The sequence below is a fragment of the Rhinoderma darwinii genome, chromosome 3 (assembly GCF_050947455.1).
Source record: "Rhinoderma darwinii isolate aRhiDar2 chromosome 3, aRhiDar2.hap1, whole genome shotgun sequence".
In the NCBI taxonomy this organism is placed as follows: Eukaryota; Metazoa; Chordata; class Amphibia; order Anura; family Rhinodermatidae; genus Rhinoderma; species Rhinoderma darwinii.
Genome location: NC_134689.1, coordinates 367,077,547 through 367,091,689, shown reverse-complemented (window position 1 = coordinate 367,091,689; position 14,143 = coordinate 367,077,547). Strand labels below are relative to the sequence as shown.

The 14,143-nt window shown below is 41.1% G+C and overlaps 1 protein-coding gene across 7 annotated transcripts in view; it reads left to right on the top strand.

Annotated features, from left to right (window-relative positions):
* LOC142749968 (cytosolic purine 5'-nucleotidase-like) overlaps nucleotides 1-14,143 on the top strand; it is a 63,090-nt gene that overhangs the window by 26,700 nt on the left and 22,247 nt on the right. For all 7 annotated transcript variants that reach the window (XM_075858611.1, XM_075858615.1, XM_075858614.1 and 4 more), the window contains 4 exons: nucleotides 375-448; nucleotides 705-822; nucleotides 6,529-6,624; nucleotides 8,493-8,584. In XM_075858611.1, the coding sequence (XP_075714726.1) occupies nucleotides 430-448; nucleotides 705-822; nucleotides 6,529-6,624; nucleotides 8,493-8,584 (325 nt within the window). In that variant the 5' untranslated portion in view covers nucleotides 375-429. The remainder of the gene's footprint in view (nucleotides 1-374; nucleotides 449-704; nucleotides 823-6,528; nucleotides 6,625-8,492; nucleotides 8,585-14,143) is intronic.

The window sequence follows — 14,143 nt, the reverse complement described above, 5'->3', positions numbered from 1 at the left end:
GCAAGCAGAGCTCCGTTTTTCTAAAACAGAGCTCCAAATCCCCAGCATAGACATAGAACGTTCTGGCTAGCTGCAGTCACCACTAGGGGGAGCTTAGGGGCTCACTTCATATTATATTACCATTGATGTAGTAATGTCCTATACTCCCTCTAGTGGTGGCTGCAGGTAGCCATCATGTTTTTTTTTTTGTAGATTTGAGAAGATACTAAAGGAAATGAATTTGCAAAGAATTTTGAATGTATTTAGATTAAAAAACACAAACTGGTGTTGACTTTCACTTTAAGACAACTCTCAAATGATACATATCTAAGGTCACAGTTGAAAAGCATTGTATGTGTTTGTATTTTACATGTTAACTTCTTATTTCACTGCAGGATTTTTGTCAATCGGAGTCTGGCCTTGGAAAAAATAAAATGTTTTGGATTTGATATGGATTATACATTGGCAAGTAAGTGTAAACACTTCTAAATGTAAAATGCTAATTAAAAAATTGACAGTAGGGCTCTCCAGTCTACAAATTCTTGGTCACATGGATAGTAACTCCCTCTCTGCATCTCTACCTCTGGGGGGATCAGATACCAATACACATGCAGGACAATGAGGATTTTCAGATCCCCGGCTCCTGTGCCGCAGACTCCATAGATATGTATTATATTCTATATTATTTTCTTAGATTTACTATATTCGGATTTTTTTCCCCTCAGTGTATCGTTCCCCAGACTATGAGGACCTTGGCTTTGAGCTTCTGCTGGACAGGCTGGTCTCCATTGGATATCCCCATGAAATTCTTCAGTATAAATATGATCCAAACTTCCCGACAAGGTTTGTGTCTATTCTTCTGATTGTTTAGGCCTCATGCACATGGCCATATTACTTCTCCGTGCAACTTCTGTGGGGTCTCTACTGTATCTCCGTATGTCTCCAATTTCAGAGCTTTTTACATTCAGATCTATATGGAATCAGAGGCGTAACCTGAAGCTTCTGGGCCCTAATTCAAAGTCTGTACCAGGGCCCCCACCTACCATGTGCCATTTATAATACTGGTGTCTTCTTATGTGCCAAAGAGGCCTTTGGGACCCTAAAACACCAGGGCCGGGTCCAACTGCTACCTCTTTAGCCCCTAAAGCTTCTGCCGATTTTCATATGAAATCATAAAAATAAAAATTGTGTCATGTTTCATCAGATGACGTGTTACATAACTATTTTTTGAAGCATTGCTTCAAGGGGAGAATAACCCTTTAATACAGTGCCGTACTGAGCACTATCCAATGGCACCTCATAGTACAAGGCCATAGGAACTCCATGTGCCACTGTACAGCCTCCTGCACGTGGCACTTTTTACACACATTCCCTACTCAATTTAGAGGGATTTCTAAAAATATATAAATAACCTAAAATAATGGCTTGTCCACACTGGACGTGTCCTAAAAGCGCAAGGCAGGCGCACTCTCCTGGAACACAAATGACAGGGACTGTGTCTTCAGTATTATGGAGATAAAGCATCTAGGGGAGAATGTCTCTGGGATCCAATGCAGGATGATGACACAATCTTATCGAATTCATGCAGAACTCTGTACGTCGCCAAATGGAATCATATTCACAGAGGTACAGTAGGACCCCATAGACTTCTATAGGTCCACACTACTGCTCGGAGGTTGTATAGGACTGTAACACAATCATGTATATAAGCCTCTAGTCGTTACCCCAGCCCCATTAAATCCTACCACAGCTAAGTACCCAATTTCAGTTATTGAAGGAATTGATCTACACGTCATCAACATGGCATGTCTCTATAACAAGAATTATTTTATGAGAGAAACGCTTTTCTACGACTTATATGCTACGTTATGCTACGACATATATTCATACGAATGCGGAACAGAAAAATTGCAGTATGCCCTTAAAACTGTGCAGTTTTCAACTACATTGTAAAAAATAGATATTCTAAAATCTTAACTAGTGTTTACCAATCTGTCCTCAAGAAACCCCAACAAGCCATGTCTTAACCCCTTCAGGTCACAGCCTGTTTTGGCCTTCAGGACACAGCCGATTGTGTCACTTTATGTGGTAATAACTCCGGAATGCTTTTACCTATCCAAGCGATTCTGAGATTGTTTTCTCGTGACATATTGTACTTTATGTTAGTGAAAAAATTTGGTCGATAAATTCAATATTTATTTGTGAAAAACGTCAAAATTTAGCAAAAATTTGCAAAAATTAGCATTTTTATAAATTTAAATGTATTTGCTTGTGAAACAGATAGTAATACCACACAAAATAGTTACTAGTTGACATCCCCCATATGTCTACTTTATGTTTGCATCATTTTTTTCACGTACTTTTATTTTTCTAGGACGTTACAAGGCTTAGAACTTTAGCAGCAATTTCTCATATTTTCAATAAAATTTCAAAAGGCTATTTTTTCAGGGACCAGTTCAGTTCTGAAGTGGCTTTGAGGGCCTTATATATTAGAAAGTCCCCATAAATCACCCCATTTTGAAAACTGTACCCCTCAAGGTATTCAAAACCACATTCAGAAAGTGTTTTAACCCTTTAGGCGTTTCACAGGAATTAAGGCAAAGTAGAGGTGAAATTTACAAATTTCATTTTTTTTGCCGAAATTCATTTGTAATAAAAAAAAATCTGTAACACAGAAGGTTTTACCAAAGAAACGCAACTCAATATTTATTGCCCAGATTCTGCAGATTTTAGAAATATCCAAGATGTGGCCATAGTGTGGTAATGGACTGAAGCACAGGCCTCAGAAGCAAAGGAGCAGCTAGGGGATTTTGGGGCCTCCTTTTTTTAGGAATATATTTTAGGCACCATGTCTGGTTTAAGGAGGTCTTGTGGTACCTAAACAGTCGAAATCCCCAAAAAGTGACCCCATTTTGGAAACTACACCCCTCAAGGCATTTTTCTAGGGGTATAGTTAGCATTTTGACCCCACAGTTTTTTTGCAGAATTTAGTGGAATTAGTCTGTGAAGAAGAAAATCACCTATTTTTCTGTGGAAACATAGAATTTTTTCATTTTTACAAGGAATAAAGGAGAAAAAGCCGCCCAACATTTGTAAAGCAATTGTTCCCGATTACGGCAATACCCCATATGTGGTCTTAAACTGATGTTTGGACCCACAGCAGGGCTCAAGAGGGAAGGGGCGCCTTTTGGATTTTGAAGCGCAGATTTTGCTGGATTGGTTTTCAGTGCCATGTCAGGTTTGCAACGCCCTGGAGGGACCAAAACAGTGGAAACCCCCTAAAAGTCACCCTATTTTGGAATCTACACCCCTCAAGGAATTTTTCTAGGGGTATAGTGAGCATTTTGGCCCCTCAGGATCTTTTTTAGAGCTAAGGTGACCAAAAAACAGCAATTTTGGCGCTTTAAATTCTTTATTTATTACAGCGTTCACCGTGCGCAATAAATTACGTTTTAATTTATTCTGCCGGTCGGTACGATTACGCTGATACCATATGTGTATAGCTTTTTTTACGATTTGCACAATAAAATTAAGTTTCTATAAAATAATTTATTTTCTGGGACACGCCATTCTGAGCCGTAACTTTTTTATTTTTTCGTCAAAAAAGCTGTGGGAGGTCTTGTTTTTTGCGGGACGGGTTGTAGTTTTTATTGGTACCATTTTGGGGTAAATGCGACTTTTTGATCACTTTTTTTTCTATATCTTGGGAGGGGTGGTGACCAAAAAATAGCGATGCTGACAGTTTTCCGTTTATTTTGTTTGCTGCGTTCACCGTGCAGAAAAATTAACATTATAGTTTCATAGTTTGGGCCGTTACGAACGCAGCGATACTAAATATGTGTACTTTTTTTTTAACATTTTCATTTTTTCCTTATAATAAATGACTTATTATAGGAAAACAAAACCTTTTATTTTTACACTTTTATAAAACATTTTTATTAACTTTTTTTTTACTTTTTACACTTTATATTTTTGTTTATTAACTTTTTTTTTACTTTTAACACTTTCATTTTTTGACCTGCAGCTCTGATCGCTGCTAGAATACATTACACTACCTAGGTAGTGTAATGTATTCCAACTGTCAGTGTGACATCACTGTCACTCTGACAGTTGCGGTATGTTCACACGCTAGCTGGCTTTTACGGCTGAAATGACAGACTGTTTTCAGAAGAAGACAGCTGCCTCATTTCAGCCGTAAATGCTCCTCCTCGTATTTTGCGAGGCGTCTGTTACGCTCGTAAATCTTGAGCTGTGTTTCATTGAGTTCAATGAAGAACGGCTCAAATTACGTAGCAAAGAAGTGCCCTGCACTTCTTTGCCGAGGCAGTCAATTTACGCATCGTCGTTTGACAGCTGTCAAACGACGACGCGTAAATTACAGGTCGTCTGCACAGTACGTCGGCAAACCCATTCAAATGAATGGGCAGATGTTTGCCGACGTATTGTAGCCCTATTTTCAGACGTAAAACGAGACATAATACGCCTCGTTTACGCCTGAAAATAGGTCGTGTGAACCCAGCCTTGGTCTACGAGGATCAGCAGAGGCTGATCCTCATAGGCTGACATACATGGCAGACCTGGGGGCCGTTGTCTGGCCCCCGGGTGCCATCACAAGCATCAGAAGCCCCCACGATTGCATGGGGGCTGCTGATGCGCTACAAACCCGCTACATGCGGAGATCGCAATCGAGCCCCGCATGTAACGGGTTAATTGCCGAAATCAGCGGCGATGAGCCGCTGATCGGCAACACTGGAGAGTGTCAGCTGTCGGGGACAGCTGATCTCCAAGTTCCCGATGCACACTGTTGCCGACAGTGTGCATCGGGAACGGCACAGTGACTTTCTGTCACTCTGACAGGAAGCCTATCAGGACCAGCCGAAGATTGGTCCTGATGGGCTTCCGTCCATGGCAGACCCTGAAGCCATTGTTTTGCTTCCATTTGCCATACTAAGTATCGGCAGACCCCGCGATTTCGGACGGGGGTCTGCCGATATGCTAGAAACCCCTAAAATTCGGCGATTGCACCCGATCTTCGAATTTAAGGGTTTAATTCGCCGAAATCAGCGGCAAAGGACCGCTGGCCGGCAAGAGGGGAGTGTCAGCTGTCGGCGACAGCTGACCTCCCAGTTCTCGGTGCACACTGTCGCCGACAGTGTGCACCGGGAAAAACTCAGTAACTATACGTCCTCGTGCGGGAAGTAACCTCCCGCAACAACGGACAGTTACGTCCTGGTGCGGGTAGGGGTTAAAAATTTCCCATGAGGCTGGAAACACACATTGGGGGGAATATATTAAGACTGGCATGTCAAACGCCAGTCTTAAACTAATTTACATTGGTGGTAAATGTCCCAAATATCTGAATAGGTACATACCACCTAATATATTTGGCACATCTTTGCGTCAGTAATGCAAATCGACACCTGATTGAGTAGGTGTAGACTTGTGGCATAATTCACGCAAGTTTCTGGCATAAATAATGTTTTTTTCCTTTGCCTGATGAAGAAAGACGTAAAACAAACGCCTCAATATACACGGCAAAAAACGCGTCAAGCAAGGCCTGTGGTGCAAAACCACTTAAAAAATACCGGAGCTGATTTTTTCAGGCAGAATTTTCTGCCTGCAAAAAACTCAGTGTGAACAGGGCCTTATACTTCTTCCTTATACTTCTTCCTTTGGCTCAAAAAAACTGCATCAAATTCTGCAACAAAATCTCGATGTGTGTTTCCATCCTAAAGAAAACATACTGAATTAGGAAATCCTTAAGACATGGCCTGTTGGGGTCCTTTGAGGGCTGTTGGAAAGCACTGCACTGCACTATAACATATAACTGCTTTAGTAAATCGCCACAGTGGTTAACCTAAGACAGGACATTGTTCCATTTTGAATTGATAGGCCATAAAAGTGTGTTCAGAAGAAGTCTCTGGGACCCCCACAGATCCGCAGAACAAGTGGGTTTCATGGTATCTGATCCCTGAAATGTGGTTTGTCTAATTGACTGATAATGAGTGTTCTGGGACAATCCCTATAATGACCAATGTTCCCCTTGTTCCTGTAGTACCTCATCACACCTGCAGGTGGTTCAGTATGTGCTTGCGATCCATAAAAAAATGTTTCTTTCATTAATAAAACTCTTGATATACGCAGGAACATTGTAGTATTGCTGTCAAAAGCATGAACCCAAAATATTGTTTACTGCCTTGTATGATGACATCACACGCTCATTTCTGCAGTACATTTACATCATCTGTTTAACACTGATAAGGTTATCCTGCCGCACACACATGACAATACACAGTGATGATAAAGCATTATATTCCTCTGTGTATCAATATCAGTGGTTGCAATAATATTTTTCTAAGTTATCAGATTGCATGGTATCAGATGTAGTAGAGCTGAATTTGTCATAGTATTTTTTCTTTTGTGTGCTGGTAGACCTATATAAAACAGATAACATAGCATGACAAGTTGTGCCAAATGCCCAACATCTCTGCTCTGCTACATCTGTATATATACATTTTAATGAATAATTATGCCTTATGTCTTTGGCAGGGGTCTGGTATTTGACAGCCTCTATGGAAACTTGCTGAAAGTTGACTCTAATGGCAACGTGCTGGTCTGCACTCATGGTTTCCGCTTCTTGAATGGGTGAGTGAACAGAGGCCAGTGATTGGCTGGTGTGATTGCGCCCGCCGCTTGCTCGGGCTCATTTACAGGACGAAAATAGGGTTTGGATCCAGAGCGACATGTTTGTGGGGTGGTGTCATGGTGCTAAATTTTTACAGAAGATCCCTGTGGGTTTCATATTTCTATACATAAATCCATTGTCCAGTGGCCAGAATTCCTTTCAGTCTCCTCTTTGTCCTCTGAACGTCTGTTTCTCAGTGTCGCTATTTCATTCCACAATCTTATTTATCCCAAATGACTTCTCAATTAGTGCTAAGCTTAATGAGCATCTGCTCTAAACCAGAATATCACTGGTGAATAGAAGTTCTTCAGTTGTTACAAATGCACCGCGTTCTTGACAGCTCAGTGACAAGCAATGCGGCTTCCTACAAGAGTTGTCCCCAAGCTTTCCTAGAGTCCTGGATAGCAAATCTACCTAGCAAGGGCATAAGTACCAAAGAGACAGACTATGCAGCTGCTATGGGGCACCTGGAGGGAGAGGGCTCAGCCCCGGTTTGCCCATCCCCTTTGCTACTGGGTGGTGATAACCTGTTCAGGACTCATCTCTCCATAAGAACTACATTTCTAGCAAACAGAGGGATGGAGAATGGGCCCAAGGGTAGGTGAAAGATTGTGGTGGGGAAACAAACACCAGGCAGCAAAACCGAGCACTATAATGGGTGTCCAATTTAATCTTTGCTTTGGGGTACCCATAACTCCTAGGCAGCACGCCTGCTATATTGGTGTTATGTTTGACTCAGATCTTTCCTTTACTCCTCACAGTCAATCACTCTCTCACTCATGTTATCTTCACCTCAAAAACATCTCGAGAGTCCGCCCTTTTCTTACTGTGGAAACATCCAAAACTCTCATTGTTGCTCTGATTCACTCTCGTCTTCACTACTGTAACTCATTAATAATCGCTCTGCCCCTCAATAAACTCTCCCCTCTCCAATCTATCCTGAATGCAGCAGCCAGGCTCATCTTTATGACCAACCGCTACACCAACGCCTCTACCCTGTGCCACTCTGCACTGGACTGCCTCAGCAATGCCGCCACCCTTTTGCCAGTCACTGCACTGAATGCCCATCCCCTACAGAATAAAATGTAAACGTATTACTCCCACACACAAAGCTCTCCACAGTGCTGCACCTTCTCACATCTCCTCCCTCATCTCTGTCTACCACCCTACTCACGCTCTACGTTCTGCCAACGATCTAAGATTAACATTCTCCATAATCCGAACCTCCCCCTCCCGTCTCCAAGATTTTTCTCGTGCTGCACTAGTCCTCTGGATCAGATTAATTCCCAATATCCACAGTTTTAAACGTGCCCTGAAAACACATCTGTTTAGACAGAACTATAATATTCCCTAATCGGACTCCTTTCCTGTGTCCCCCTATTACATTAGTCATGAGAACTTGTCCCTCTCATTCAGCAGTATCCCCCCACACTCCTTGCCACCCTCATGCACTTCATGTCTGTCGTACACAGATACTGGCTGGTGACCGGGTCATGTAGCTTTATATGTACTACACTATGTTTATAATAGATGGCCGGCCCATTGTACTTAACTAGCCCTTTTTACATTTTGTGTAACCCCTTTTTCCTCATAGATTGTAAACTCTTATGAGCAAGGTCCTCACTCCTCTGGTTTAAATTGTTTGTTAGGCTCACAGTTACTGATCGATTTTTAGAGAGACACAAAGGGTTATCTATGCTGAGTTATTGGAAAGAAAGATGTCCATTTATTGTTCCTGCATGGGGCCTCCTGCTGCCTGTGTCCGACCCTACTACAATTCTAAAGTATCGAGGAAAAATGTTCTGATCCCTCCATTTCTATTACTCAGGGTAGAGATCTGGAGTAAATACCCCAATAAATTTATCCAGAGAGATGACACCAAGAGGTATTATATCCTCAACACACTGTTCAACTTGTCAGGTGAGTCAAGGGTACTGCCGAAAGGTTATTAGGAGAACCGAGTATTATTAGTAATGCTATCTACTACTCCAACAACTACTAGATACTACTAACTACTACTCCAATAACTACTAACTACTACTCCTACAACTACTAGATACTACTAACTACTACTCCAATAACTACTAACTACTACTCCAACAACTACTAGATACTACTAACTACTACTCCAATAACTACTAACTACTACTCCTACAACTACTAGATACTACTAACTACTACTCCAATAACTACTACAACTACTAGATACTACTAACTACTACTCCAATAACTACTAGCTACTACTCCTACAACTACTAGATACTACTAACCACTACTCCAACAACTACTAGATACTACTAACTACTACTCCAATAACTACTAACTACTACAACTACTAGATACTAGTAACTACTACTCCAATAACTACTAACTACTACAACTACTAGATACTACTAACTACTACTCCAATAACTACTAGCTACTACTCCTACAACTACTAGATACTACTAACCACTACTCCAACAACTACTAGATACTACTAACTACTACTCCAACAACTACTAGCTACTACTAACTACTACTCCAATAAATACTAGATACTACTATCTACTACTCCAAACAACTACTAGATACTGCTAACTACTACTCCTACAACTACTAGATACTACTAACTACTCCAACAACTACTAGATATTACTAACTACTACTCCAATAACTACTAGCTACTACTCCTACAACTACTAGATACTACTAACCACTACTCCAACAACTACTAGATACTACTAACTACTACTCCAATAAATACTAGATACTACTATCTACTACTCCAAACAACTACTAGATACTGCTAACTACTACTCCTACAACTACTAGATACTACTAACTACTCCAACAACTACTAGATATTACTAACTACTACTCCAATAACTACTAGCTACTACTCCTACAACTACTAGATACTACTAACCACTACTCCAACCACTACTAGATACTACTATCTACTACTCCAAACAACTCCTAGATACTGCTAACTACTATTCCAATAACTACTAGATACTACTAACTACTACTCCTAGATACTGCTAACTACTATTCCAACAACTACTAGATACTACTAACTACTCCAATAACTACTAGCTACTACTAGCTACTCTCCTACAATTACTAGCTACTACTAACTACTACTCCAACAACTACTAGCTGCTACTACTAACTACTACTCCAATAACTACTAGATACTACTAACTACTACTCCAATAACTACTAGATACTACTAACTACTACTCCTACAACTACTAGATACTACTAACTACTACTCCTACAACTACTAGATACTACTAACCACAACTCCAACAACTAGTAGATACTATTAACTTCTACTGCAACAACTACTAGCTACTACTTACTACTACTCCAATAAATACAAGATACTACTATCTACTACTCTAGCAACTACTAGATACTACTAACTACTATTCAAACAGCCAGTGGCGTAACTATACGGGTCGCAGAGGTCGCAATTGCGACCGGGTACCAAAGCCCAAAGTCGACTGTGCTATTGATTCTGTCAAAACAATGGAACCCTGTCACAACGGTGACAAACGGAAACCTTTAGCAATGTTTCCGTCACCATTGAGATCAATGGTGAGGGAAATGGAAGCTGAGGTTTCAGTTTGCCTTTCCGTTGAGGGGTTACCCGACGGAAACCTCAGACAGAACACCTCAACAGAAGGGCAGCTGTGAGGTGAACAGGCCCTTACTAATATTTTTTTTTGTGTTTAATTACAGGTTAGGTAGTTGGAATACGTCGGATTCGAGGACTACTTCGATGACGGCTTTTTTTTATTATCAATAAAATGGTTAATGAGGGTTGTGTGGTGGTTTTTTATTTCAATAAACCTATTTTTTCTATGTCTTTTGTATTTTTATTAAACCTTATTACTACCGCCTTATTAATAGCTGCTGGCTGATTGACAGCATCCATTACTAAGGCGGGGCTTAGTGCTAGATGGTGCAGAGGCTAACACTAATCCCCATTATTACCCTGCTACCCACCGCCACCAGGGGTGTCGGGAAGAGACGGCCATGATCCAGTACCCGACCATCTGCAGTGACATGGGCAGGCTGGTATTATTAGGCTGGGAAAATCCAAAAACAGTGGCCCTTCCCACCCTGGAAATGCTAGGCTGCTGCTGTGTTGTATCTGGCTAGTTATGAAAAATGGGGGGGACGCCACGTCATTTAAAAAATATATATATATTTGGAAAGAACGATGTGGGGTTCCCCAATTTTTATAACCAGGAAAATACAACATAGCAGCAGCAGACAGCATTACCAGGGTGGGAAAGGCCACTGTTTTTGAGCTTTCCCAGCCTAATAATACCAGCCTGCGGCCGCGCCAGTGCTCCTCCATCACTACAGATGGTTGGGTACTGGATCGTACCCGGCTCTTCCCGATACCCCTGGTGGCGGTGGGTACTGAGGTAATAATGGGGGTTAGTGTTAGCCTCCTTATGTCTAACATTAAAGAGGCTCTGTCACCAGATTTTGCAACCCCTATCTGCTATTGCAGCAGATAGGCGCTGCAATGTAGATTACAGTAACGTTTTTATTTTTAAAAAACGAGCATTTTTGGCCAAGTTATGACCATTTTCGTATTTATGCAAATGAGGCTTGCAAAAGTCCAAGTGGGTGTGTTTAAAAGTAAAAGTCCAAGTGGGCGTGTATTATGTGCGTACATCGGGGCGTTTTTAATACTTTTACTAGCTGGCCGTTCTGATGAGAAGTATCATCCACTTCTCTTCAGAACGCCCAGCTTCTGGCAGTGCAGACACAGCCGTGTTCTCGAGAGATCACGCTGTGACGTCACTTCCCCAGGTCCTGCATCGTGTCAGACGAGCGAGGACACATCGGCACCAGAGGCTACAGATGATTCTGCAGCAGCATCGGCGTTTGCAGGTAAGTAGCTGCATCGACTTACCTGCAAACGCCGATGCTGCTGCAGAATCAACTGAAGCCTCTGGTGCCGATGTGTCCGACACGATGCAGGACCTGTGAGTGACGTCACAGATCTGCACTGTCAGAAGCTGGGCGTTCTGAAGAGAAGTGGATGATACTTCTCGTCAGAGCGCCCAGCTAGTAAAAGTATTAAAAACGCCCCGATGTACGCACATAATACACGCCCACTTGGACTTTTACTTTTAAACACACCCACTTGGACTTTTGCAAGCCTCATTTGCATAACTACAAAAATGGTCATAACTTGGCCAAAAATGCTCGTTTTTTAAAAATAAAAACGTTACTGTAATCTACATTGCAGCGCCGATCTGCTGCAATAGCAGATAGGGGCTGCAAAATCTGGTGACAGAGCCTCTTTAAGCCTCACCTTAGTAATGGGCGTTGTTAATCAGCCAGCAGCCCTTAGTAAGGTGGTAGTAATAAAGTTTAGAAAAATACAAGAACATAGAAAAAATATTTTATTGAAATAAAAATCCCACAAACCCTCGTTATCCATTTTATTGAGAATAAAAAAAAAACGATGTTATGGAAGTAGTCCTCTAATCCAACGTAGTCCAACAACCGAACTTGTAAAAAACACACACACACAAAAATAATTAGTAGCACATAAAAAAGAAAAACAATTCTTATACTTACCTTTCCTAGGTCCAGCGCTGAAGCTGCAATGTCAGCGAGCTGGGCCCTATATCTAATCCTATAATGTGTGATACTCTCTGCTAAGCCACTGTATCTAATCCTAACATGTGTGATACTGTCTGCTGAGCCACTGTATCTAATCCTATAATGTGTGATACGGTCTGCTGGGCCCTATATCTAATCCTATCATGTGTGATACTGTCTGCTGGGCCTTATATCTAATCCTATCATGTGTGATACTGTCTGCTGAGCCATTGTATCTAATTCAATCATATGTGATACTGTCTGCTAAGCCACTGTATCAAATCCTATCCATAGCTATAGGGTCGTAGTGCTATAGATATGCTGTCTCCTATATACACATATACACACACATTGTTTTGGGGGGGATATATGTATTGGGGCTATTTCGCCTGATGTTTCAAGATCTTAGTGATGCCCCTGGCTGCTAGTGCTGCATCATTGGGTCACTTAGGCGACCCAGCGATGCAGCTGAAAGTTGCGGGCTGTCAGCCATGAGAAGTTTGGGGGGCCAAGAAGAACCTTTGCACCGGGCCCATGAGCCTTTAGCTACATCCTTGCCAACAGCTACTAGATACTACTAACTACTACTCCAATAACTACTAGCTACTACTAACTACTACTCCTACAACTACTAGATACTACTAAACACTATTCCAACAACTACTAGATACTACTAACCACTATTCCTATAACTACTAACTACTACTCCAACAACTACTAGATTCTACTAACTACTACTCCTATAACTGCTAGCTACTACTAACTACTACTCATACAACTACTAACTACTACCTGGGATAAATAAAATGAATTACTTGTAGTTACTACTAGCTACTACACCTACTACTGGCTACTCCAACTACTTGCAGGCAGCTAATAATCACACGGGAAAATTTATTAACTTGTCTACGTCAGTTTTTTGGTATAGAAAAGTTACAAACGGCACAGAAGTCGCAATTTTCGACTTTTGTGCTGTTTCCGCAGCCTTTCTGAAAAAGCGATCAGAGCTTAGTGGAAGGGGCCATAGCCATAAACTGACATAAATTATGGCACACGGACAGTCAAAGATGTGCCTAATTTATTAAGAGTTGTGTGCCCCTTAATAAATTAGGCGCATTTTACTTCAACTTTCTTTGGAGTAAAAGCCAGTATACAACGCCAGTCTTAATAAATTCTCTCCACATTATTTGCCTCTTTCACACATCAGTATTCTAGTCAGTATTTTGCATTAGTATTTGGAAGCCAAATCCAGGAGTGGAACCTCTACAAACAAAAATTGTAATGGAAAGATTCGCACCTCTTCCGTATTTTGGACCCACTCCTGGTTTTGGCTTACAAATACTGACCAAAATACTGACCAGAATACTAATCAAAATACTGACCAGAATACTAACCAAAATACTGACCAGAATACTGACCAAAATACTGACCAAAATACTGACCAGAATACTGACCAAAATACTGACCAAAATACTGACCAAAATACTGACCAGAATACTGACCAGAATACTGACCAAAATACTGACCAAAATACTGACCAAAATACTGACCAGAATACTGACATGTGAAGTTTTTCATGGTTTTTTTTGCTGCATTTATTTGTGTTAAAGCACTGAGGCCAGATGTTACTTGAAAGTCTATAATAAAATTTGAGAATGTCTGCATACACCTCATCTTGGTTTGTGGTATTTTTAATAGCCTTTTTTTGAGGTCAGTGGCAGAAGACTTGGCGATTCTTAAGGGGCTTTTCTCCATAGGGTTTTTTTTAATATGCCTTAAAAAAACCACAACCTATACTAGACTGTACGCTCGGCCACAAATTTATGTTTGCAATGCAATAGGTCAAATACATGGAAGAAA